The 27,216-nt window shown below is 36.9% G+C and overlaps 1 protein-coding gene across 5 annotated transcripts in view; it reads left to right on the forward strand.

Moving 5' to 3' along the window:
• Positions 1-27,216, forward strand: part of KIF16B (kinesin family member 16B) — a 152,948-nt gene that overhangs the window by 51,999 nt on the left and 73,733 nt on the right. For 3 of the 5 annotated variants that reach the window (XM_088134360.1, XM_088134365.1, XM_088134377.1), the window contains exons 13-18: positions 3,173-3,292; positions 7,107-7,158; positions 8,959-9,096; positions 19,828-19,910; positions 20,158-20,246; positions 27,140-27,172. In XM_088134360.1, the coding sequence (XP_087990486.1) occupies positions 3,173-3,292; positions 7,107-7,158; positions 8,959-9,096; positions 19,828-19,910; positions 20,158-20,246; positions 27,140-27,172 (515 nt within the window). The remainder of the gene's footprint in view (positions 1-3,172; positions 3,293-7,106; positions 7,159-8,958; positions 9,097-19,827; positions 19,911-20,157; positions 20,247-27,139; positions 27,173-27,216) is intronic. The other 2 variants (XM_088134368.1, XM_088134388.1) reach the window with 1 other exon arrangement.

Here is a 27,216-nt window from a genome sequence, read left to right on the forward strand (position 1 = left end):
TGGGGGTCTTTCATGATCAGCACTATCTTTTCTTGTGTTACAGTATGGGTGGGAGCCTGCTACTAGCATCTGTGCTGCTAGGCGTTCATGCATTGATGTTAGTTTCTTTAGCCAGTAGGTGTGGATCATGTCCAGGCCAGATGCTGTCCAAGTCTTCATGTTCTTGACCCACTGTTGGATGTCTGCTATTATAATGATGACTGGTTCCTGTTCTGGGAGATTGCTGTGGTCTGCTGTCAGGTCCTGCAGCCACTTTGCACTGTTGTTATGTATCTTCTCTTTCTCCCATCTGTTCTTCCAGTACTGCTCAGTTTCTGCTGTTGGTGGCTCTGCTGTTACTATGTTGTTACACCACAGTTGGGAATATACCTTGAATGGTTCTTTGGAAAACAGGGCATTTATCTTCTTGGCCTCTGCATCTCTAGTGTACCTCCGTAGCCTGGTAGCCAGTGCTGTGAGACTTTGTTTAACAGTCTCTAGGGCTTCAGATGGAGTTGGGCCCTTGTATCTTTTTCCGTAGCTGAGTCTTATCCTTAATCTCCACACCCTTCTGTAGTTCCATCAGTTGATTAACATCTCTCTGAGTTGCCTTGATCTTAGCCTCCAACCTAATTTTCCAGGGATGGTATGTACTGCTGTTCTTGTTGATCATGTAGCCAAGCATCTCCAGGATTACAGCAGCTGTAGCATATACCAATTCATTGCTTTGAGTTACAGTGGTAGTAGGGATTGTTGTGAGGGCTGTATTGGCATCTTCTAGCATACTATCTGATGATACTTCTCCATTGAACCTTGGTAATCAGTCTCGAGGGTTGACTGTAGCTAGTTTATCCATGATCTTATGGCTCATATCAGCAACTGTGCTTTGTAATGGAGGGGGTGGCAGTGACTTTTCAGCTTCAGGTATTGGCTGCACATCCAGTTGTTCTTCCAGGTCTTCTTGAGTCTGGGATGTAATGTGTAGTTGGTCTATCTCAAGTTGTGAGAGCAGCTTCCTCTTAACTATGTTGAAGTCTTGGGTAACTAGCTAGGATTGCTAATACTATCAAATTACAATACTCAAATATCTCTACAAAAATTCTTCATATAAATACTAAAACTATAGGTTAAAGGAGGGCCTCTGAAGGCCACAGAAAAAGACATAAAAACAGGTAAAGATTTAAATAAAATAAATAAAATAAAATAAAGGAGGAATTTTCAGTAAGTTTACCCATAAATTATCTGTTTGCAAATTTTTAATTGCTGCCAGATACAATCTAGCTATGTGGTATGTAATAAAGGGTTCCTTATTTGAGAGGAGAAAATCATGAAGAAAACTTTCAATACAACCTATAACACGCTTCAATAAAGGAAGAATGAAAGTTTCTCAACTGCATTGGTAATAGGGGCAGTGTAAAAGCACATGTGTGGTGGCCTCAGTAGTGTTTGTGCTACCTGGACAAATACACATGTTCTCATGCACATGGGGACTCTGGTATATCTCCCATTAAGAAATGTGGAAAGTAAAACATCGAGCCTACTTCTGAGAAAGGCTCTTTGCTGTGCAGGGGAGGCTAAGGTAATTAAGTATTTGCCCAGTTTCCATGTGGAATAAGTTGTGTGAGTTCTAACATGGGCTGGATGGAATATGGCTGACCCCATTTTGAAATTCTAGATCTAGGACCCTTTCTTTAATAATTCTTTTGGCACAAGTACATTCCAAAAGGAGCAGTTGCTCAAGTGGCAAGCCATAATGGGCAAGTTTCCTCAAAACTGCCTTGTTGCCATGAAGACTGAAATTAGTCTGTCAGGAGTAACGGACTCTGTCCTGATGGAGAAAAGTGGCATTTGAGCCAATAGAAGAATATTAACAGCCATGTTCTCACCTCCAGTTTTTGTTGCTAGGTAATATAGTATTTTAAAAACACACACAATCAACTGTGTTGGGTGGTATTGCAGGCTTTTTCATTTATATCAGCCTTCAGACTTTGAGATGTGTTGAACTCTATCTACACAACCAACCATGCTGGTTGGGGAAAAAGGGAATTGTAGTCCAACACATCTAGAATGTCTGTTTTGTGGAAAAACTAATTTATACCAATTAAGACAAAATCCAGTGTGACTTAACTTCTTACAGGTATGCCAATGAGGCATCAAAGTTGAAGGAAATGTTTATGTTCAATTCCATTTTTTAAAATACAAGTAGATCATCATTAAATATCTTCTATATGAAATTTAGCTAGCTCTTTTCTTTTAGCATTACTTTAGTGATGCTTATTACTTGTTTTAGTTGCTATAAATTTATATCAGATAGATTTTTGCACATCAGCATAATACTGTATGGAGGTTTTAGCTATAAGACTGCAAACATAGCTAAACCTGCCCATGAATATTTCTTGCTAGTTTAAACTATATCTATGCACTCAAGATTCATTTTGTTGCTTTAAACTGAAGAAGTGCATTTGAAAATGTTTGACTAAAAAAACCACTCCCCAATATATGCAATTTTGGTGGTATGCTGTGAGCATATTATAGCTAGCATTTACATCAGAAATATTGTAGCATTTGCATGTATAACTCTGCTTTAAACACATAAACTGGATTATTGCAATATGTTTTATTGAAGAGTCTTTAGCAGGTTTAATAGAACAAAATGCAACCATCAAATTTATATTTGGAATAGGTTTTATGAAAAATCTGAGTGCTGTTCATCTGTATATTTATTATCAATGGAAGCCCTGAGTACAAATTAAAATTACTTCTGGCAGCTGCAATTTTATTTTTATGGATCTATGGAACTCATTGCCTTAGGTCAGATGTTATGAGTTCAAAAATTATTGGAGGATGATGTTAATCATATGCTATATCAATCTGTTTACATCAAAAAAGATAACCCTTCTTGCTCCTAAATATCTAAATGCCAAAGCTGTGCTACTTATATTTTAAATCACGCTACTTTCTTTATTGTGTTTCTTTTCTAATAAAAAGAATAATTACAATCAACAATCAGATTAAATATGGTATTCAATTGATTTATTATGGTAGTTCTCACTGTTTTGCAAAAATTACAGTCATTTCCCATATTTCTTTTAACACTGTGGTGATTTTACTCTCAGTTAAAATAAATTATATAACAGCTGAATTCATATGCAAATACTTGTTTAAGTGGGCTTTATCCTATTTGTGTTTACAGGAGCAAACTTTAGCTTTGAGGAAAGAAGGAATTGGAGTTGTGTTAGATTCTGAGCTGCCTCACTTAATAGGCATTGATGATGATCTTCTGAGCACAGGTATCATCTTATATCATTTGAAGGTAATTCAATATTTATCTGCTTTCTGGTTTCTAAATGGACAGTTTTATTTTAGTACTAATTTACTGTCTGAATAAGCTAAACATCCATTTCTTCTCTGCAAAATGGGATGTCAATTATTGGATATTCTAATTTGTTTAATATGATTATATCAGTCATCTACTGCCTATATCTGCCCTGAGGATTAGTGATAGATGAATAATTGCATTTGTTCTTCATTCATTTTACTCTGACCATGACTTCTTGATGTTTCGGAACATTCAGTTTGCTTTTGCTTAATAAGTACAGAACTAGAAGGAAATAATAATTTCTAACAATATTAGAAATCATAGCTGTTTTAAAATGCATTTCTTTTAAGTATTAAGTAAATTAAATAATAAGTATTACTGTCACGGGAAGCATGAGACAAGTAATATATCACTAACCAGTAAGACCTCCAGTTCCAGGCAAATGTATCTCAAGCTTGTACAAGAAGAGAGACAAGATGAGTCAGTCTGTTTTGTGAAGTTAGTAACCTGAAATTCAAGAAGCAAAAGTGTTGTTTTTGAATCCAAAATCCACAATAAGCTAAATTCAATAATTTAGATTCAATAAATTTTTGAATCTAAGAATTGAGAGCCGCCTCCTTCCCACTTATAGAGCTATAGCAAGTAAAGAGAAATTAAAAGCACAAGAGAATTATTGCTGTAATTTTCTGTTGTAGTTTGAGTAAAGCAATTTTGCATATGCATTAATGACCTTTCAGCATAGTGAAATACAGGTAATCCTTTTTTATAGTAATTTTATTAAAATTATAATTACATTGATAAAAAACTAATACAAACTAAAAATAATAAAAAGAAAAAATAGAAGGTGCAAAAAAGAATAAAATAGAAAAAAAAGAATATAATAACGAAAAAGAAAAGAAATATATAAAGAAATGATTCTCCCGTCATCACAAGTATAAACAATTTTAGTAACTTATTATCTTCTTTTAAAATACAGCAAATGAAGCTGTATTTTATATATAGCAATTTCGTATCTATAAACAAATCCATAAAACCTCATCATTTCAGTCCTGATCAGCAAAAGTCCATTAAGGGTTACCAGAGATAACAACATACCTATTTTAACCTTGTTCAAGTAAACCAAGTTTATATTCCTTCCTTTTAACAATATTGATCTTTAGTCCCTTCAGATAATGTCCTAGAACTTTATTTCTTTTCTTTTTTTCTTTGTCCCTTCTCACAAAATTCTTCAAAGCTTTAACGAGCCTCTTTTGTAAATCTAATATATGAAAATTATCCAGGTCACTCTCTTGGTTTGTTATTTGTATATCCCTTTTAATTATTAAGACAACAGCTAGTTTATTTTGTATGTCCAGTATTACATTTTTTCCATATCATTCTTGTAGCCTATCATTTTTAAACCCACTTTCAGATTAGTCTCAGTCTTATTTGGTAAAACTTGTTCCTCTTCCATAATATCTTTTAAGCACAGTCTGTCTTTAGAGGCAGACATTCTTAAAATTAACTTCTGGGTCCATTGTTCGAAAATATCCTTCAGTATGTAATGTTAAAATATTTTGCTGCATTCTGTATTAGTCAGATTTAAGTGTTCTTTTCCTCTGATTGTAATCTTTAGTTCTTTCTAGTTCCCTCTAGTGTCCAACCTTCAAAGTGCCATCCAATCATGTTTAAAAAAAAAAAAAAAGAATTAAAAACAAAAGCATTTTCCCATGGGAAGGATTCTAATAATTAATTCCACAATCTTATTCCAAAGCCGTCTGGATTCTTACTTCATTTGTGATTTTCCAAAATCAAACTTCTAATCACCATTTTGCTGCTTATTTCAAAAAAAAGTTTTTTTAGTTCTTAAACTTGTATTTAAAACTTCTTTCACTAAGGATTGAAGGAAACTCACCTGGTGCTGTAAAACATGTCAATCCAAAGGTTCCTAATAGCAGTTAGCAAGCAATTTCTGAAAGTGACTAGAAAAAGAAGTATGAGAACCCAATGTCCTTAAAGGCACTGACTGTAGTTTGAGCAAGATGGCTATTCCCTCGTCTCCCAGAGCTCTAAACCTGCTAGAGAACACTATCTTGTGGTCTCTTCACAAGAAGCAACTGTCTGGAGCACTTGTGGGCAATTTCAAGTCCTCTTCTTGTCTAGAGAGGAATTACAAAGAGCTGGTCTACTCACTGGCTCTTCATTCTGCTGCAGTTATTGCCATTTCTTCCCCAGAAGTCCACGAAATACAGGTAGTCCTCACTTAATGATGGCAATTGGGACCGAAATTTCCATCGCTAAGCAACGTGTTGTAAAGTGTGACATCACATGACCATGCTGCTTAGCGACAGGAATTCTGGCATTTCTGGTTGCTGTTGTTAAGCTTAATGTCCTCATTAAGTGAGGACATCCTGTGGTCACCATTTGTGACTTTCTGCTGGCTTTCCGATTGACTTTGCTTGCAGGAAACTGACAAAGAAGGTTGCAAATGGCGATCATGTGACTGAGGGACGCTGCATCAGCCATACATACAAGTCATAATTACGCCTCATTCAGCACCATCATAAGCTTGAATGGTTGCTGAATGTATGGTTGTTAAATGAGAATCACCTGTATTAGAGACCTATAGCCTCTAAGAAATTCCATTTTGCTTGGATTTACTCAGCTGGAGCAGCATAAAAAAACCTGTAATAAACAAATAAATACATCTATATACTACTAAAACTCTCATGTCTGTAACCTTAACTGAACAAAATGGTGCATCATAAGGCAACAATTTTTGAACCAAAGTATCTCAATGGGCTAACTTACAGAATGCGTCCAAAATCTGGACCCATTACTCCTGTGGGATTGAAATTTGGGAAATTTGTGGCTGCTTCAGCACAGCTGTGCTGCTGCACTGCCACGGTCAGCCCAGGTCCTGCCTTCCTCTGTCCCCTGTGCCCACCAGTCAGCTGGCAGTAAGGCCCGACAGGCAAGTGGCAATTGGCTGCTTTGGAAATGAGGCAGAAATTTGAAATTTCTTAATGGCAGTTGGTGTTGAGGGAAGGATGAGGAAGTGACTTGGATGCCTACTGGCGAGGTAGGGCTGGCTGGAGGGTGCCGGTGGTTGACAGATGAGCCCTCTGTCTCCCTCGAAGGAGGAGTCGCTTGGGGACACACCAGAGTGGGGAGTGGGGGTGCAGTTTTCCTCATGGTCCAAGGCTCCTTTTGTTCCACCTCCCCCAAGCAAAGTGACAGGCAGTTCCGCTGGTCAGCTGAGGAGGAGGAGGAGGCTTCACAGGGGCTCCCCTGAGGGTCATGAGGGAAGGGCAAATGGTGCAAGCCTGTATTATATGTGAAAGGGAGGGAGGGAGGGAGGTTTCTGATGCTCCCTGCAGAAGGCCGGCCACAAGTCCCAGTAGCTCACACTTCCACTGCTTTTTTGCCCTTGGTCATTCTGTTTCTCTGTTTAGGTAAGGAAATATCTCTGAAATGATGACCCAATAAGTCACGGGTTGTCTACTAAATAAATATATCTGCTGATAGTTTAGGACTCTGCTAAACTAGAGAAGAAAAAAATATCTGGGCTTGGCAATAGTTGCTTTAAAATACATTTTAATGTTTGCATGTTCCATTTACTGATTCTTCAGAATACAGGAAAAGATTGTTCCTGATATGGAAGTCTTATTTGGTGGGTTTATTATCTTCAACAAAACTGGTGGTGTAAGTTCCAGGAATATTTGGGAAAAGATTTAAATTTTTAGGAAAAAGCATAACCTCGATCACTTTTTTTAGTAATTTTGTGATTTTACATAGTAACCATAACATGTCAACTTTTTTTCCTTAGGAGGGTCAAACACATGTTGGCAGAGAAGATGCTGCAAGAGAACAAGATATTGGTAAAAAATATGTGCTCTCTTTCTCTTTTAATCTAATAGCTGTTCCAGCAATTGTTGGTTGTGGGGGCAGAGAGTTATTTCTAAATTTATAAACTTGAAAAGGGCTTTAGAATTACTATTCTAACACATATACACACACCCCAATATCTTTTATTCCTCCATCCATGGAATAGGGCTATGCATAAAGTACTCAGTGCTGTGAGCAGATATCTATTGTAGCTATGATGCTTACAGAACAAATCATACCTGTAGTTTTTGAAGAATGGCTGATATAGATATAACACTGCAATATTTTTAGCAATAGTTATGGTATTGGAAATAAGCCATTGTATTATAAACTTCTTATCCCTGGTCTTCTCTACTACTTTACGAATTCCCCCCTGTTGTTCTTAGCATAATAATGTATACGAATAAAAATCCCTATTCTCCTAGCTGTGCAAATTTATATTTTGGGTTATGCCTCTCTAACTGTCAAATCAAATCAGATCAATCTTTATTATGTCCATAAGTCAAATACAAATGTGTGTGTGTGTCCCTGCATGTGTGTGTATAGATGTATAAAAAGATAAAATTAAAAATTCAGAGTTAAAGACAAAAATAATAGTTGTTGAATCATAAGTAAAGATGCACGGTAAGCACAAAACAGCAACCCAGAATATCGGGATCCTGGTTGGAGCAAAAGAAGCAGCAAATAGAAATTGTACTCTCTACCAGGGAATTTCTTTAGCATAGGCTAGATAGAAGTCATCCAGAATTCCCTGTAGAGTGAGCAGAAAAGGAGCATATCACTCGGACTCTACTGAGCCATCCCCACATGGACATCTATGCTGATGAAAAGGGCAACAGAACAACAGAGGGTAATGCCTCCAACTTGGCCAAAGCTAGGCCTGATGAAATTTTGGAACAGTGATAAAGGAAAGGTAAGAAGCTGGTACATACCTTTTTGGGAATATCCCATGAGCTGTGAGGCTGGGACCAACGCTGTTTAAGAACACTTCTAGCCATTTCAAAGGGAAATATCTGACTCTCAAAGAGAGTAAAGACACTAAATGAATAGAAGCAACCATAGTTCATGTTGGAAGAATAATAAGGTAGGGGTGCTGTTTGCACTTAACCACATGGATAGGATTTCCAAATGTGCATAACCACTCATATTAGCTGGAGGAGACATGCATTTTGTAATCAAGCCCAAATTCTGAAAGATTTTGACATTACATGCTGGTGGGACTAAATCTCTCTATGTTTACATTACTGATGTTCAGCACAATTTATTCCTTCTTAGGATTCATAACAAAGATCGAGTTAGCTTTGACCCTTAATGATATTTCAGGAATGGTCATTGTTACAGCTGCACTGATCTCCAGAGTAGAATAGGTAAAAAAAAAAAAAATCAGTTATTTCATGGAGGAGAATATATATAGTATAAAATTACATAAGAAGCCATAAAGCTGATGATTTTATTATTACTGAAGTCACATATGGTTCTCTTAAAAGTAACACAACACAATTTTCAGTGTCCGCTGATATCTAATTAGTTTCAAGTTTGAATTGTTATTTTAAAAATGTGTACATTTTGATCTATTTCTCTATTTCTATGTAGATCAATTTACTTATTTTGTTTACCTTCGTTGCAAAATTTTATATATTCTTTCTCTGTATACAGGCAGTGTAAAGAAAATAGGAAATCTAGGAATCTTTTATACAATTAATGGGATAAGGGTTAATACATTTAAACCTTAGGATTAGAAAAATAAAAGTGCTATTGTAATAGACACTAACAAATCTGCTTTTGTGTTTTAGTACTTCATGGTCTTGATTTGGAAAGTGAGCACTGCATTTTTGAACACTTTAATGGAACAGTTCATTTAATACCACTCGATGGAGCACAGTGTTCTATAAATGGATTTCAAATCACAGAGGCCACACAACTCAACCAAGGTATTATCCTAGAAAGATTTTTTTTTCCATTTTCTCATCTCAGATCTCTTTTAAATATTTTATTGTAGTTCAGCTATACAGCTATAATGAGATGCATGTACTGTACTTGTCCAATCTAACCTTTTCTGGTGCTCTCCAAATGTGTTCAGATTGCATCTTCTATAATTTCCAGCCAGCATGCTTTCAGTTCCAGTGTATATGAAAAGTGCCAGGCTAAGAGGAAGACAGATAGGCAGATAGATATAGTGAGACAGTGTACATGTGTGTGTGTGTGTGATGATGGGGGGGGGGGGTAGAATGCATATTGGTGGAGACCAAAGCAGTTAGTGATTTTTATGCATCTAGCCTTTTCACAAAATGAGCAGAAATTAAAAGTCACCCTAGCCACACATTGGATTATAATAGATGCCAGTACACCCTGCATATCTTAAAGAAATTAAGCCTCACATTAGGACAGGGAAATTTATTTAATTTATTTGTTCATCAAATTTGTATGGCTGCCCCTCTCACAAAAAAGTGACTCTGGGCAACATACAATAAGACTATAAAACAGTTAACATATAAAAACAATTATTTTTTTAAGAAAATTAAAAATCACAAAGGCTAAGAGAGGACAGCAGATGTTAACAAAAATGGAACCACCTCAGTACCTCACTGGTCCCCTGGGGATTTGATGATGCAAGGACCATTTAATTCATCTGAATGTTTGCACTGAACTTGTTGCTGCAGCAGTGTTCAGTTACTCATTTTCATTTTCATTTTCAGTGCTGTCTTGAAAGAAGCTGTTCCATTTCGTTTTTCCTTTACCATCCTCGTTTCATCACAAAACCTTTCTCATGGTTTCTGAGTATTAAAATGAGGAAAGGAGAGGAACGATTATGAGATTGCTGTGGTTTTGCATTTTTTAAAGAATTCAGCTGCTCTGGGAAATGCAAGCCCTTTCATCAGTTTCCCCACCAATCTAGCGACAAAATCATATCCTCAGCTGGATTATGGTCTTCACATGTTTGAGTGTTAACCCCTAACAGAGCATGCATCTATTTTTAATGTGTATTTCTCTCTCAGGGTTTTATAGAACACCCACCCTCTATTTTATTTATGTTTACTACCTGCAGGCTGGGGAGGGTGAGAAGAAATACTATGCAGTCTAGGATACTTCAGCTTCTATAAGTATGTTAAATTGAGGCTTACATTTTTGTTTTTCTTCATGATATTATGGGCTTAACTTGAAGAACACATGTTTTAGAGGAAGATTCTAGATTCTGGGTTCACCAAGGCTGCTAGCTTAAATATAGACAGCTATATGTAGAGCAGCACTTCACGAACATATTAGCATTAACTTTTAAGGTGCATGTGTTTAAAACTCTTTGTTAAATAGTTTTTAAGTCTGGAATTTTAGGACCTTTAAATACCTGCATCAGACATTTCTAATTAGTTTCTTCATGCTTAGCTGTGCCCTTTCATTTTAAAAGTAGCATTCATTTGAAATGGTTGGGCAAGGAAGGAGTTAGAGGGAACTATATTGCAAAGGTGATGCAGTTGAAGACTTGAGTATAATAGGAGGACCTTGCCGATAACATGAGCCATATAAGGAGTGTTGTATAGGTTTAGAGCCAAGCAGTAAATAAAAGCGGAACAGTAAATTCAGAGACAGTTATTGACCTTGTTACAGAGCAAGGGGCGTCTAGAAAAATTACTTAATTAATTTTATTTAAAGTACTTGTATTCTTCCTGTTTTAAAAATCTCAAAGTAAGTTACAATAAAAATTTAATATGTAAATGTAATAAACAATATTTCCTTTCTGTAGGGTTTTTTTGTTTTTGTTTTTGGGGGCGTTCAAGTCAGTTTTTGACTCCTGGCGACTGCCTGGACTAAGTCCCTGCAGTTTTCTTGGCAAGGTTTTTCAGAAGTGGTTTGCCCATGCCTTCTTCCTAGGGCTGAGAGGTATGACTGGCCCAAGATCACCCAGCTAGCTTCGTGCTTAAGGTGGGACTAGAACTCATGGTCTCCCAGTTTCTAGACTAATGCTTTAACCACTACACCAAACTGTAGAAATAGATCCCTTTATTAACTGTCCCAGTTCTTCATTTTTGTCAAAATGTAGTGCATGATCTACTCTGAGCAACCACTTACTAACTAGTCACGATTGCTTGAAAATGTACAGCAGGAATAGGCTATCCTAGTGATTAACAGGTAGTTGACTTTGGCCTAAAGAACACCAAGGGCCAAAATATGCTACTGCCATTAACAATTTGTCCAAGGATAGTGAACTCATTTGTTGAAGCTGGAACATTTAAGATAGGCAAAATGAATAATCACAGAGCATAAAGCTAAGGTATGGAATTTGCTATTGAAGGAGAAATTTTTCCCATAGGGTACTTTTAGACCAGAGACAGAGACACAATATGTCAAAGCATAAATTGATTTATTGACAGTTTCAATATTGGGCCAATAAACAAAATCCAGAGAGAGGTGGGGTTACAAGCCCTCTTTATAGATTTATGCAAATCTAATTTCCTTTAATTGGTATATTATGTTATTAGTTAATGAGCCATAACCCAATAGGATATTACTGTCAATGTGATTGATAAGATTATCCTTACTCACTGGGTTATTTATATGCATATTAAAATATTCCATAAAGGGTGGATTAAATGAGATCACACTTCCCTACACAGTGGAGCTTTTATACCAAACAATAAGCCTAAGAACTTATAACTAATAAATATCATTTAGCTTAAATCAAAGAACCTTAGTTTCCAGCACTAAATGCTTACAGTTCCCAACCATCTGGTACACACCTTAGTGGCTTGCTTGCATTCTTACAGTTAACACTTTCACTTATCTTGTTAGCACTTTGTTACTTCAGGCATGGCTGTAGATTCTAGGCGCCAGATTGCTTCTGCTGACTTTAAAGTATGGTCTGTTGATTTATTTCACTGAGTTTACTGAAATTGCTTATCAGAATATGTAAGAATATAAATCCATATAAAAAATCCCAAAATTTCTCCTACACTTTTCCAAGATGTAGAAATGACCACTAATTTGGACAACTTTGAAAGAGATATTCCTAGACAATTACCACTTTGCTGTGATGGGAAAATTCAATACTGTAGTGTCAGTGACTGTAACAGTGATGCTAGCAAGAGTGGAAACTCCGCTTGGTCATCCTTCCAATGAGATCGAAAAGGGAGGAGGAGATCTCAGGGTAATCTACAACAGGGCAGGAGGAGGACAGGTGGGCTTTGCAAGCATGAGACCAGCCAATTCACATAGGAGAAGGTACTCAAAAATCAGACTTGGAATATCAAACCATTACAGTATTATTCTGCCTGGAACATCTATAACAGTTGGATGAGTTAGTGGTGCCAGATGATGAGACTCCCAGTTTGGAAGATCTTCCTCTAATTACAGGGGAAAAGCTTTGAACTTCTAACAAGCAGATCTGAAGACAGTGATATTGCCTGAACAAAGCCCTAACAAATTCTGATCGACAAAGGAACCAGTATTGAAAGAAAAGTTCATCATTTAGTAGGAGGCATACCATTGGAATATGGAATGTGAGAAGCATAAACCAAGGAAAATTTGAAATTGTCAATGTGGACATGAAACATATTTGAAGTTTAGGAATAGGTAGATTTAGGTGGACCAAAAATAAGCCACTTTAAATCAGGTACATGCTGTACTATTCAGTGCATGAAACTATATACAGGAATATAGAAGCAGTGGCTTTCAAGAATGACACTGCTAAAAATTTATTCACTATAATAAACATTAGGATCGTGTTTATTATTAGTGGATATACAGTGAACTTTAGTGTTACAGAAGTTTATGCCACTACTACAGATAAAAGGTGAGGTTAAGGAATTCTGTGGCAACTTGCAAGAGATATATTGTAGATGCATTATCAACAAAGGACTCAGTATTATTAATAGATGATTGGAATGCAAAAGTTTGAGAAATGAGGAACATGGAATTACAGGAAAATTTGAATTAGGGAAGTACAGTAATGTCACATTAATAGAGTTTTATGAAGAGAATTTTTTATTGTATTGTCGAAGGCTTTCACGGCCGGCATACGATGGCTGGTGTGGGTCCTCCAGGCTGTGTGGCCGTGTTCTGGAAGTTTTGTTTCCTAACATTTCGCCAGCATCTGTGACCAGCATCTTCAGAGTGCAGGAGCACAGACAGGAGCAGTTCTCTCTGTGCCCAGGATGATGTGACCCTTTTGTGGGTATTTATAGAGATCTGAGGGGGGGAAGGGGGGGTTAGGGGGGTGGGGGGGTTGGGTTAACGAGTGGCTGCTTGTTTTGGTGTCAGAATCTGTGTGTATCTTCCTGGGGATTAGGCAGGGTTTTTTCTTCTATTGAGTTGTTAACGAGTGGCTGCTGAGGGTGATTAGCAAGTTCATTGTGTGAACTGTTCACACGTCCTGCTGGTTGAGCTGAGTTCCTTGACCTTTTGCAGGCTGTATTTTTCAGGATTGGTAGCCAGGTTTTGTTGATTTTTAGACTCTCCTCTTTTTTATTGAAACTGTGCTGGTGTTTGTGAATCTCAGTGGCTTCCCGGTATAGCCTGGTATAGTAGCTGTTGGTGTTGTCCAGTATCTCTGTGTTTTCAAATAGGATTTTGTGTCCAGTGTGCTTGAAAGCATGTTCAGCTACTGCAGATTTTTCTGGTTGCTGTAGTCTGCAGTGTCTTTCGTGCTCTTTTATCCTGGTATGGATGCTGCGTTTTGTGGTCCCGATGTATACTTGCCCGCAACTGCATGGTATGCGGTATACTCCTGCGGCGGTGAGGGGATCCCTTTTGTCTTTTGCTGATTTTAGCACTTGTACTTTTCTGGTGAGTCTGAATATTGTTTGGAAATTGTGTTTTTCCATCAGTTTTCCCACGCGGTCTGTGACCCCTTTGATGTAGGGCAGAAATACTTTGTTGGTGGATGGCTGTTTTTCTTCTTCAGCCGTATGTTGTTTTCTTGGTTTGATGGCTCTTTTTATTTCATTCTTGGAGTAGCCATTTGCTTGTAGGACCCAATTAAGGTGGTTGAGTTCAGAGTTTAGGAATTGGGTTTCGCAGATCCGATTGGCATGATCCATGAGGGTTTTGATAATGCCTCTTTTCTGACATGGGTGGTGGTTGGAGTTTTTGTGTAGGTACCAGTCTGTGTGGGTGGGTTTTCTGTAAACTTTGTGTCCTAATTTGAGGTCTGGTTTGCGTATGACCAACGTGTCTAGAAATGGAAGTTTGCCGTCCATTTCTTTTTCCATGGTGAATTGTATATTGGGGTGGATGCTGTTTAGGTGGTTCAGGAATTTTTTATTCATTGCCAATACTACTTCAAGCAACATAAGCACATATTTGACACCTAAATATAATTGGATGTACTCTATTTACATAAGTAAACAGAAGATACAGAACTACAATCCAGTTAGCCAGGACACTTCCAGGTAAAGATTGTGAATCAGACCATGAATTTTTGGTATCAAAAATACAGATTAAACTTTAAAAATTGAAAAGAGTAGGTACGTGAACAAGATTTCACCTACAGGATTTAGAGTCAGAATATAAGATCAATGTAATGAAGCAGGTTTCATACATGTAATTTATATGAAAGAGAACTAGAAGAGCTATGAATGGGAAAACTGAACCCAGAAAAAATTGCCCACATTTCACTTTTGTATTCACATTCATTCATTACCCATTTACCCTTCACCCTATCTCTTTTGTTTTTATCAGGTATACATGGGTAGTGGGATGTTGACAATGGTTTGTTTGGCTTACAAGGTAGTCTAAGTTGCATAGAATGGTGTAAACATGTTTGGAGTAAAACTGGGCTTTGGTTGTATTTGTGGTATGTTGGCCAAATTGTGCCAGAACTTATTGATATTGCCTTTACCATTAGCAGGAAATTATGCATGTTGCATAGGTGTAACAAGAACCTAGTCTGCTTCTTCCTGAACTTACTAATTTACTAAAAAACACCAATCTTCCATTTTGGCCCAGAGCAAATATGATGGCAGTCATGCATATTTCAGTGACAATGAAGAGAAACCATGGCAAGGAGCATTAAACTCCTCCTCCTCCTATGAACTAATATTACCAAGGTCTCAAGAGTCTTTAGACTTTGCTTAGCTGCCATTCAGATAACAAAAAAGACTATATATGAATTTCACGGACATAATTGGTGTCACGTCTCACTTGCCCCTAAGATATACTTTTAAATTCTAAATCCCTTTCTGTATTACAGCTGATTTGAACAGAATGATGTTACCATCACGTCAAATTGGAAGTACTGACAAACCTTCTCTTAAGTTGTTACTGATTCTAGAACAGTGTTTCTCAACCTTGGCAACTTTAAGATGCTCTAGAATTAACTTGTTTGTACAAATAAATATTATAACCAAGTTTTCTAAAGATTTAAAGGTTTTAGTCTTAAAGTATTAAATTCTGTATATGTTTGGGGAAATGTGACTTTTTATCATATTAGAATATAAATGTGCCACATAGAACTACTTTTCCCATTGCTTTGAAACAATTGAGTGAGTATACTTAAATTATTTCCTGAGCTTTCAAAAAGAAAATAGTAAATTTAACTTTCAGAACAAGAAGAATGTTAAGCAACAAACATATGTAAGAGTTAAAAGAAACTACCCTATGGCATTGGCTGCTGGAATTGTAACCTTCTGGGACTTTACTATAGTTGCATAAAGAGTATACAAATTGAAAGGAAGACCAGCCCAGTACATCACATGAATTACAGTGAGAGTACTGAAATAGCTTTACAGCATAAAGTTTTATGAACAGTAAATCTTTAATATTAGCCTGGGATAAGGTTTTGTAGGAATTGTTAGTATAATTTTGAATGGAAAGAGAGCACTAGATCCTTCCTTTCTAAGAGCTGATACAGTAGAGTCCTACAACTTTTATTACATTTTATTTTCTGTAGTGGGTTGGAATATTTACATGAAATAAAAGGCAAGCTGAGATGGAAGCATTTGAAGAAAAATCTAAGCCATGTCACATTGAAACCATGCTTATTGTTTAGTACTGATTTCTATCTATAAATTTTATTGATAGAACTGTACAGGGATTGCTGGAACTACAAGAAAATTGATAGAATTTACCATATAAATATAATCACCTGGCTATATTCAAGATCACTTAGTTTGATACTGTATAGAAAATCTTATGCTACCTCATTTGTAAGCCATATTCTATTTTCATCTGCGAAAATTAATTCTTCCAGCTTCTCTTGCCCTGCTGAACTATTTAATTTTCAGTCTTAAATACATGTGATGGTTCATAATATTTATAGAATGGAATCTAGTTTCTAACTGGAACCTTCAGATATTTTTTTTAATCTTCTCAAAGTCAAGGAAAAATGTTTGAGTTTTTCTCAATTTGAGTAAATTAGAGCAGAACACAGAAAGTTAACTCACTTGGAACAATCTGCTACAGACAGATCAGATTCAAGATGGAAACTCCAATTTATTTATTTGCTAAGGCTTATAAAACTACTCTAACCAGCTCACATTGCTCATTATAGGACTAGCATTAAAATACAGTTGAACCAAAAGCAAAACTAGTAATGACACAACAATAAAATTATTATCATAGTCTACCATACAGCCATACTTGTCATAATACACAACAATTGCTACTTCTTCAGGAGCAATACAGTATCATCCATCCCCAAATAGCCTCCAAAAGAACCAGGTCTTGACTGTCTTAGAGAACAGCAGCAAGGATGGGACCATCATTATCAAGGATCAGATGATCCAGAGGATGGGGTTGCCATGGAGAAGGCTCACCTTTAGGGGTTTTAATGGTGAAATTCCTTAGGGCTGCTGCATTCTGTAGCTTCCATATGCTCTTCAAGGGCAGTCCTATATAGAGGAAATTGCAGTAGTCCAAATGTGAAGTAACAGAGGCATTAGTGACCATTAGCAAAGCTTCGTGGTCCAAGAATGAACATAACTGGCACATAATATGGAGCTATGCATAGGTCTTTCTGGTCATGGCCTCCATCTCCCCTTCCAATAGGCTGTAACTCCAACAGGAACCCCAGATTGGAGACCTGCTTTGCACAGGGGACTGCAGCTTCATCCAGAATTGAACATGGAATTGTATAGGAATCCATTGCTTTCACATCCACACCTCCTGAAATCGAATATCAATTGTATATCTTAGGGAGAATTAATTATATAGATTAACTCACTCTGTGTCAACAAATTATACTCCTTTGTGACCTCATATGGATATGAAATGGAAAAGGGTCAAGCCCCATGGCCCTCCCATAATGGAGGGCTCCAGGATTCGACCTCTCTTCCACATACCACCATCAACTGAAACTGCCCACTCAGGAAGAATTACTGCAAAACATACTCCCTTTGAAGTACTGAAGGCAACTAAGAAGTCTAGCAGGACCAGGAAGGTCACACTCTCTCTTCATCCCTGTCCTACCATCCCTGTCCTACCATCCCTCTCATCCACAAGAGCAATCAGTGTAGTCTCACTCCCATATCCTGGCCTGAAACCTTAGTGAAAAGGATTTAGATAATCTGCTTCATCCAGAGCACTCTGTAACTGCAGTTCTGTTACCTTTTTAACAACATTTCCCAGAAAGGGAAGATTGGAGACAGGCTAATAATTGTCCCAAATAGTTGGGTCAAGCAATGGCAACTTGAGAAAAGAGTGCACTACCACTTCCTTCAAGATAGGTAGCATGATCCCATCTCTCAAGGGTGCATTTAGTCACAGCCTTTCATCAGGGTCCTGTTACCTTGTCAGTTTTCACCAACCAGACAGGATAAATATCTAATCCATAGGTGATGGTGCTGATATAGAGAACCCTGTTCATTTTTTTATTTTTTTTTGGATCAACAGGCTCAACAGTACCTAGATAATCTTGCAAGACTTTGTGTCTGTCATCTCCTTTAAACTTGCCTGGCAGTGTGTATACGTGTGTTTTCATTATTCAGAATGCCTTGAAAAAGCATTACAGTACCCCAAAAATCTTCCAACCCAGAATAGTCTGGATCACTATAAAGCGAGATGGCTGGATGGCAGTCTATGGAAACAAGAAGTGCAAATAATTAATGTTTTGACACTCTGATTGCCACAGCGTAGACTTGAACCTGTCTGTGTTTGGTAGTATTTACTCTTCTTCAGCACCAGTGTTGCTCAATCCTGGTAGTGAGAGAGTAGACATGCAGTGGTATAACAAAAAGCATTCTGATCATTGTCAAAATACTTATAAAGCATTTACCTGAATGACCTCTCTGCACTGATCTAGGCTCATTCCTCCTGTACACAAGTTTGAAGAGATGAAATCTCAGACTAGGCTGTATCACAACCCTGTATGGAAACAAGCTGTGGCAATATCAAGTCCCAATTGTTGAACTGTTCTATATATTTTTAAAACATGACACCCCCAACTTTTATTCAAGTTCCCCACTAATCTTTTTGTTTGATGATAACATGGAACTCATGTGAGATGTTTCATTCCGTTAATTAATTCATAACTTCCACATGGTCCCTGACAAGAAAGTAAGTTGCTGCATCTATCAGGATCTCCACTAATCAACCTATTCTGGCAAAAAGATGAATTAAAACTTGATTTACAGACTTAGTAAGATTCAGTTTAGAACTATTGCCTCAGCCACTTAGTGGTGTAGTCCAGAAGAGTCAATACAAAGTGGTTTTCCTGAGGGGTCTTGGGTTGCATGTTTTGGGGTCTGTCTTAAGTTGAACTATATCTGCCAGTCTCTGGAATAGAGCTTCCATGATAGGCAAGGTTGCCAAAGGCAAGATGCCCTTTCTCTTGCTGTTTCCACCCTCTGGCAAACCTCACAGGATTCTAGATATTCAGTCACCTCCCTGCTATATCCAGTCGCATATAAATATTGATTTATTCTTTCTTTGGTTCTACTCATCCCCTTTTGTTGATTGGGTGGTTATGGGTCAAGCTTGATACATTTTTGAAAATTGCTGGGCACAGCAATCTGTAAAACTTGCTACACTTTCTTGGGGCAGGTACCTGAACTAGTTGGGAAGAGTGGACTTGATGGCCCATATGGCCCTTTCAATTTATGATCATGTAATTCCATATAATTATTAAAGTATAGGGGAAAACACTCCTTCTGATGCACAGTATCATGGATAGCTCTGGGAGAAAATTTGTTTTACCAAATTTAGGATTTGCTGAAGGTGATCAGTAAGCATATAGTAATTAATATGGTGGCTATTATATAATACAGTTTATTCAAATAATCTGGTATAAAAACAATGCTCACCATGTGAATTTATGAATGTATTTTTAAATGTTCCATATTTTCTGCTTCCACATGTTTCTTTTAAAATGTATTTGTGTTTCTTTGTGTTTGTTGAAAAAATAAATATAAAAAAAACATGTTATGATGACTAAAACATCATACTCTATTCCACTTGAATCATTTCAAAAACCCTTGAGGATTTATTTTAAATTGGGAGAAAAGTTTATTGCCAATAAATGGCTTTCTCTTGCTCTTAAACATCTGAGCAAGCAATTTTACCCAGCTTAGAATACAAACGTCATACATCTCGTTTTTAAAAGTGGCAGTCTACAGCGCATTTTTTAAAAATGTATTTTTCATTCCATGATGGAGTAAACTAATTGTGTTTTAGTCTGAACTGAAAAAATATCTGTGCCTTTGGTTTGCTTATGGCTTCAGTGATTTTCTTGCCAGGTGCTGTAATATTACTTGGGAGGACAAATATGTTTCGATTCAATCATCCCAAGGAAGCAGCCAAACTGAGGGAAAAAAGAAAGGTGAGATTATCGAATACATAGGAAACTTCCATTACTTCTAAAGGAAAGTATTTATTGCTCTTGGTGTAGTAATTTGAATGAGATTAAAGTACATTGTGTACACACCCTCCAAAATATAAGTTCTAATGCAAAAATTATTTTCATGGAGAAAATCATCTTTGTGGTTGCTAGGAGTTGAAAACAACTTGATTGTACATAATCAATCAATCAATCAAATAAACATTAACTTTTCTGTTGTCTTTAACAGAGTGGATTGCTTTCTTCCTTTAGTTTGTCCATGTCAGATCTTTCAAAATCTTGCGAAAACCTCTCAACAGTTATGCTGTATAATCCAGGGTGAGTTTTTTCCCAAATATTTTTTTATGGCTGATATCAATCTATATGTATCAATATCTGTATCTGAAAATATAATTATTTTTAATTATGCTGCATGTATGGAAATAATATGTCTTAGTTAATTGTTAAGAGAAAATGGAGAAATGTGAGAACCAGGTAGAAGCAATCTGCTTGATGAATATTCTAACAGCAGAACTGTCTTTACTACAGTGAGTACTAGTAGAATACTAGCATTTTACTCTGATTTATAAATAAATGTAACTTTTTCCCCCATGATTTTGTGTAGGTATGATCAGTTCTCTCAACAGAAATATTTTGAATAACAGCCTTATGTTAAGAAATGGCCCTCAAAAGTTGAAGATGTAAAATCTAGAAGGAAAAGGGAAGATTTTTAAAATATGATTATAAAGGAATATACAAGTAAATATAGGAGATTTATTTAAAAGGAGAATATTTTTAAAATTCTGTGCAATTGATCAAGTATGTAATTGTATTAAAGTGTAAAGCTGTATAAACATTTACTGTGGCCCAGGCTGTAGTATAACTGCAAAATAGCAATTGTAATCTATAAAAAAGAAATCCCTTGTTCTGTGTACAAACATCAGACCACTACATAGATGGTTAGAACAATCTGCCCTGATAGTACTTGGTCCTTGTAGGAGTTAGGTGACTGGAAACATCCATACCCTCTTCTTCTGGATGAAAAAATAGCTTATAACTCTAATTATTTGCACTTTCATAGAGAGGGCTCTTTTTCAAAGCTTCTCCTTGTATCTCGGTAACCTAGTTAGTATTTCAGTCTACTTCTTTTAACCTAATACAGTCTACTTCTTTTAACCTAATACAGCTATGTCTGTAATTTACTTCTGCTTAATGTGTTTTCGATCTCCACTGTGCAGAGGAGATATGTCTGTCACTTCAAATGGTGGTAGTGGGGAATAAGGCATTCAATAAAATGTCAAATTTAGCTCTCTAGCCTCTAAGTTGCTTATTCTGTTAGCTTGTAAAAAAAATTCTATATTCACTCTCTGTATTTTTGCCATCTTTGGTGGGCGGGAGGGGGGGCAGTAATATAAGTTCTTGAAGTTCACTTAAGTTTCCCAGAGTTGCAATTTGCTTGGGAGTAGATTTGCTATTTAATTAAACCACAACAACAGCAAAAGACATATTAAATGCAATCATTTAATATGACAGGTAATTTGCTCCCAAGAAAAATGGCCCCTCTGTGTCAGACCAAAGTCTGTCTAGTTCAGCATTCTTTCTTCAAGAGTGGCCACAGATGATTCTGGGGTGCATGCAAGCAGGCGGGCCTGGTAATAGTTCCGCTGCATAGTTTGCCTCCAACTGTTTGTACTCGGAACCATCCTTTCTCTGATCCTTACGTAGCTGCAATCATTAATAGACATTGATCAACCATATCTTTCTGACAGTGAAGGTCCCATGAAAACCTGGAAAATCTAGTGGGGAAAAAAAAAGGGGGGTTACCCTGGTTTTTTCCTCCTAAGGCATATTGTTGTTGTTTTCAGAGAAATTGAAAAACTGGATTATTTCCTAATATTTCATTTTTAACTGAGGCATAAGTTAAAGTTAAGGTGCAGAAACAATTATTGTCAAGAAATCAACTAACATTTTAAAGTGTGGCAAACCTTTACTTATTTTACAGTATTTATAACCTGTCTTAATCCCAAAGGCCTCAAGGGGGAGTACAGCATTAACAAAAAGAAAAATCAAAAGCATAATAATGAATAAGTAAATATCAAAAAAGAATTATAGAAAGCAAAGACAAAACACCAGATGGGTACAAACAGTCAATCAGCTAGGACTGGAAGCACATTGAAATAAAACAGCTTAAACCTGTTTATGAAACTGTAGCAAGGTGGGGGCTGCACAAACTTCTGGGGAGAGAATATTCCATAAAGTGGGGACTATTACAGAGAAGACTTGCCATTCACTCATGCCCTGTGGACCCCATGAAAGGAGGGAACATTCTTTAGAAAAAGAATGAACTGCTGATACAGTACTTCAGATTCAGGAAATGAGACTTATTAGATACGTATTCTGAATCTTGTTTCATCTTTCCTCAACTTTCCCCTGAAAATTAATGTTGTCTATATCTATTCCATAGCATAGAAGACAAAGTCCTGTGTTGTTGGTGGTGTTGTTGTTATTATTATTTTGTGGTACCTTCAAGTCAGTGTTGATTCCTAGCGACTGCTTGGACAAGACCCTACAGATTTCTTGGCAAGGTTTTTCAGAAGAGGCTTGCCATTGCCTGCTTCCTAGGGCTGAGACAGAGTGACTGGCCCTGGGTCCCCTAGCTGGTTTTGTGCCTAAGGCAGGACTAGAACTCACGGTCTCCTGGTTTCTAGCCTGGTACCTTAACAACTATACCAAACTAGCTGGTGTGTATACATATTACAATATTAATGTTTTTTTTTCTATTTTCAATGTCAACCTTTTGTGTGCCTGCTTCTCTAAAACAGGCAAACTTTAATATGCACTCCTAAGGAATGTTTACTTCATTCAGCAGTTCTTAACATACTTGAAGTAAATCAAATCAAACCTTTATTATGGCCTTTGGGCCAGAAAGCACAACAATAAAATACATAGATCTGTAATTATTAAGAAAACTTTTTTTGTAAAAAAAGACATTAAATGCAACAAAAAAAAATAGCATAAAATACATTATAGTAACTGTAGTACAAATAGCAGTGGCAATCAGCAAAATTTGTGTTAAACTTCAACTGTAGATAGAATGGATACAACAAATGTTAGCACAAAATTGAGCAACCAGGAAAGATATGTCACTGCTTCTGGTCAGATAGAAGCAGTGACAGATAGACATTGTGCTGTCCACCAGGTAGTTCTTTAAAATGGGATATATATATATCTTACTTGATTCCCTGTAGAAAAAGCAACAAAGGAGCATATGGCTTAGGGATTCCATAGAGCCATCTCCACATGGACATAAGCAGTGCTGAAAAGGGATGTTTTTATACTGCCCCCACAGAACTGCAAAGGGTAGTGCATCCAACCTGGCCAAGGTGAAAGCCTGACAAAATTTCACAGTTCGAATTGAAGAGAGATAAGATGTTGGCACATACTCTTTTGAGAAGAATCCATAAACTGTAGGGTTGGATACTAGGCTTAGACTGGTTTGAAAATCAATAACACAGATATATTATTCAAGAAGACTCCTGGTATTTTCAAGCTGTAATGGACAGAGACTTTCCAGAGAGAGGACTGGAGTTTGCTATTACCTTGCTATTATCTAAATCAACCAGGATGATTTAAATTGGTCTCTGAGAACCAGTGGAGCTAGACCCACAGGAGAAAAATATCCAATTTCAACCAGAAATTAAGGAGAGAACCAAGCTCTGGCACCCACAGAAACCAAACCTGTCTCTAACGTAAGACGGCATTCTTGATACATCTTGGAACTATGAGTATTGCTCTTATAAATTTGGACTGGACAGTTTCCAGGATATTAAACTTTGTAAAAATGCAAATTGGAACACCATAAAGAAGCTGAGAGATGACCTTAGCAAGAAAAAGCTTGCAAGCTGCAGGAATAAAATGTACCCTCTTTGAATAGAAGAATCTTAAGACAGTTGTGGAGCTACATTGGGCCACACTTGTCCAAAGGTTTGTGCTCCAAGATAAGCCTAGAACTGTACCCCAAGGTATTTATAAGTACGTACCTGCTCTATTGGGGTCCCATTAATTTGCCATTTATATAATCTACTGTTTTGTCATGCAAACACTAGCACTTTAGTTTTTTGATGATTTGCTACAAGTTGTTCTTTTAGGCAAAAGGAAGCCAATGCCCTCAATGCCCTTCTCATTCCGAGCTGGGAGACAGACAAAATTACTATATCATCTGCATATAGCAAGGTTGGAATTGTGTGATCTGCTAACATTGGAAAGTGATGATTAGAAAATGAGAGAGCCTGAATTACTGAATTGATGTACAAATTAAAAAGTAAGGGGCTAGAATACACCCTTGCCTTACCTCTCTTTTGGTGGAAACAGCTCCAGAAAGGTGCCCCCAAGGGGAACATCTGACTCTCAATGAGCTGTTAGAATAAAGAATCTGGATAAGAAGGAGCAATCTTTTATCTGTTGAGGATCCCTGAAGTTTTTGCCATAGCCTCTCCCTTAGAATCAGATCAAAGGCTGATTTGAAATCCACAAAAGCTGCAAAAAGGGTGAAGTGTGTTTTTCAGCTAAATGGTGCAAGACTAGACAGTGGTCCAATGTTGAATGGTGCCGTCTAAATTCCTGTTCTTCAACAAGAATATTTTCACTTTGGACCTAATCCAACAGTTTTAAATAAAGATACTTTGCATATAGTTTGTTTATTGTATTAAGCAAGCTAATTGGTCTATAGTTGGAAGGGTTAAGTCTATTTCCTGTATTCTTATAGAGAGGGGTAACTATGGCCTCATTCCACTTAGATGGAAAATGCGCTGTGCTATTAATATAAGTAAAAAGAGCAGCCAGCACTGGGGCCCACCAATCTATTTTCTTTTAGCAACTCTGGAGGGATGAAATCACCTCTGGGAGCTTTCCTAGGTTTCAATTATACAATGAAATCCTTAGCCTCAGCTATAGACATAAGCCATTTGGGAGAAGTTACCATTGGGTGGGAAACCACCGTTGGATTATTTAATAGTTCTGGATTAAAAATGTTCTGAAAGTAACTCTCCCAAATATCTGCAGGTATTTGGCAGATGGGACCCATAGGAGAGCAGTTAACTAGGCGCCAGAACCAAGCAGAGTTCTAAGCTTAGCTGCTGCAATTAATCTCCCCCAATCATCTCTCAGTGCTTGTTCTTTCTTAGATTTTATAAGTGCTTTATAAAACGTATTATGCTTTGAGTGATTGAGAGGAACCTTATGAATTGTCAGATCAAAAAGTATATACTGCAGTAAGAAGGGCCTTTTTTGCTTTATAACAATTTATGTCAAACCAAGGTTTGGATCTCATATGAAGGGGCTAGAACTAATTAATGAAACTCTAGATGGTGGGGCCTGGAGAGTGTGGATAATTGACTAGTAATGTGATAATAACTGTTCAGAGGAATCTGCTAAACAAATTTGGGAGCAGAGTTGAAGAAGGGGGTCTGAATTCAACAGAGCGGATGAGTTTTTTGCCACTCAGGAAGACCATTTATTCTGAATGACTCTTTGTTGTGGCCCTGGGGGGACAATGAGCTATAGCTACGTAGTTAATAGTTACTTTAGGATTCAGATGGCAGATTTTTGGGAAATGGTCATTATCCAGCTGATTTCCTACAAAGAAATGAGTTATTAGACTAGTGTAAGTACATCGAACCATAAAATAATCAACCACACTTGCTCCTTTGGAGCCCCAGAAGTTTAGTTCCCCATTTAAGTCTCCTCTACCAGAGCCATTTAGTATGACCGAGTCCAGACTATCTATAAGCTGGGCCAGTTGGAAGCCTGCCATATTACAGTGTTTAGATTGTTGCGCCTGTAAAGGGCAGACTATTTCATTTGAGGGGAGAGACCAATTAATATGAGCTTTTAAAAAAGCATCTGACTCCCCAGAAGCAAACTCCTCCTTGAAATCACCAGCAATAATGCATCTCAGTACTGGCAAAGCAGACTAGAGATACAGTTGCCAAGAAGATTCCAAATACTATTAACTTCATTATGTCTGCATAATGGGGGGGGAGTTATATATTGATGAATAACATATTGTGTGGCTTAAGTTGAAACAAATGGGCTAGGGCCATACTGGCACATGGCTCCAACACAGTCACAGAGATGTTAAATTTTGTAGTGACTATTACACAATCTCAGAGTACATGAAACTCTGCACCAACTGAGCCATCTGTGAGCTCATGTCTCTCCCAGGTCTCTGTTCCTACAAAGCAATCTTTTGAAACATCTTATCTGCTGTAATTGAAGGCCATATGGGACTAGCCAGATCATCAATGGAGGCATTGGACGCCAACTGACTCTTCTATGATAATGGATCAATCTCCATTCTTTCTTGGAACATAACTGACTGGAAAGCAAAGAACACAAATGCTTGTTTTCTGGAATATATTAGCTCCTTTGATATTCTGTTGCTCCAGGAAACACGGGCCATGGATGATATATATAACTCTCTGGACACACTCCGCACACACTCAAGGCACTACCCAGTGTTAAAAATGGAAGACCCTTAGGAGGTTTGAGCATATTAGAAGTAAAGATTAAGCATATTTTAAAATATTCAACTAACAACTGCATATTTATTATCTGAATGAAGTATATTTTCACTTTTAAATATTCATATTTTCACAAGTAAACCATGCTATGAATAATATAATTTAATATGTAATAAAATGATTGTATATCTATAAAGATAGTTTTAATGTAAATATAATATGAATTATTTTCCCCATCTGTTTCTTTGTGTGTGTGTGTGTGTGTACATTTTTTTCCTCGGTTGATTCAGAATTCTATCAAAGCTCCAACTGAGTTGAGATCTAATAAAGTGAAGACGTAGAACACAATTACCTTGGAAGTAGAAGAAGTAGTATCAGTTGCATATACCTCTTCCCAACTGTTACAGGGAAAATCCATCTTGTGTGTACTAAACTTCCAAAAAAATATAAATTGTATCGTAACCTGTTGTTGACTGCAAATTCCCCTGGAAAATTGTTCCTGAAAGTTGGGAAACTTGAATCTTGTGGGATGTGTTTCCAGATATAATAGCTAGTAATCCTTTTATTAATAATGCCTTTCATATTAATTTTCTTTTTATCCATCCATACGTATATATCTGTTCATAGAATGTTTCTCTTCTGTAGCTAAGTTACTGCTGTTTTTCTCTTTTCTTAATTTATTACTTTATTTCTCTCCACATCTTCTGGCAGGCTTTTCCCTATAAAAGGACCAGTCTTTCTAAGGTAGAAAAAAACTAAATTCTTAATATTAAGTGATTTACTTGCAT

This window comes from Python bivittatus, unplaced genomic scaffold (assembly GCF_059951505.1).
Source record: "Python bivittatus isolate LINGU-HERP-01145 unplaced genomic scaffold, Pbiv_v1 ctg000020_np1212, whole genome shotgun sequence".
Lineage (NCBI taxonomy): Eukaryota > Metazoa > Chordata > Lepidosauria > Squamata > Pythonidae > Python > Python bivittatus.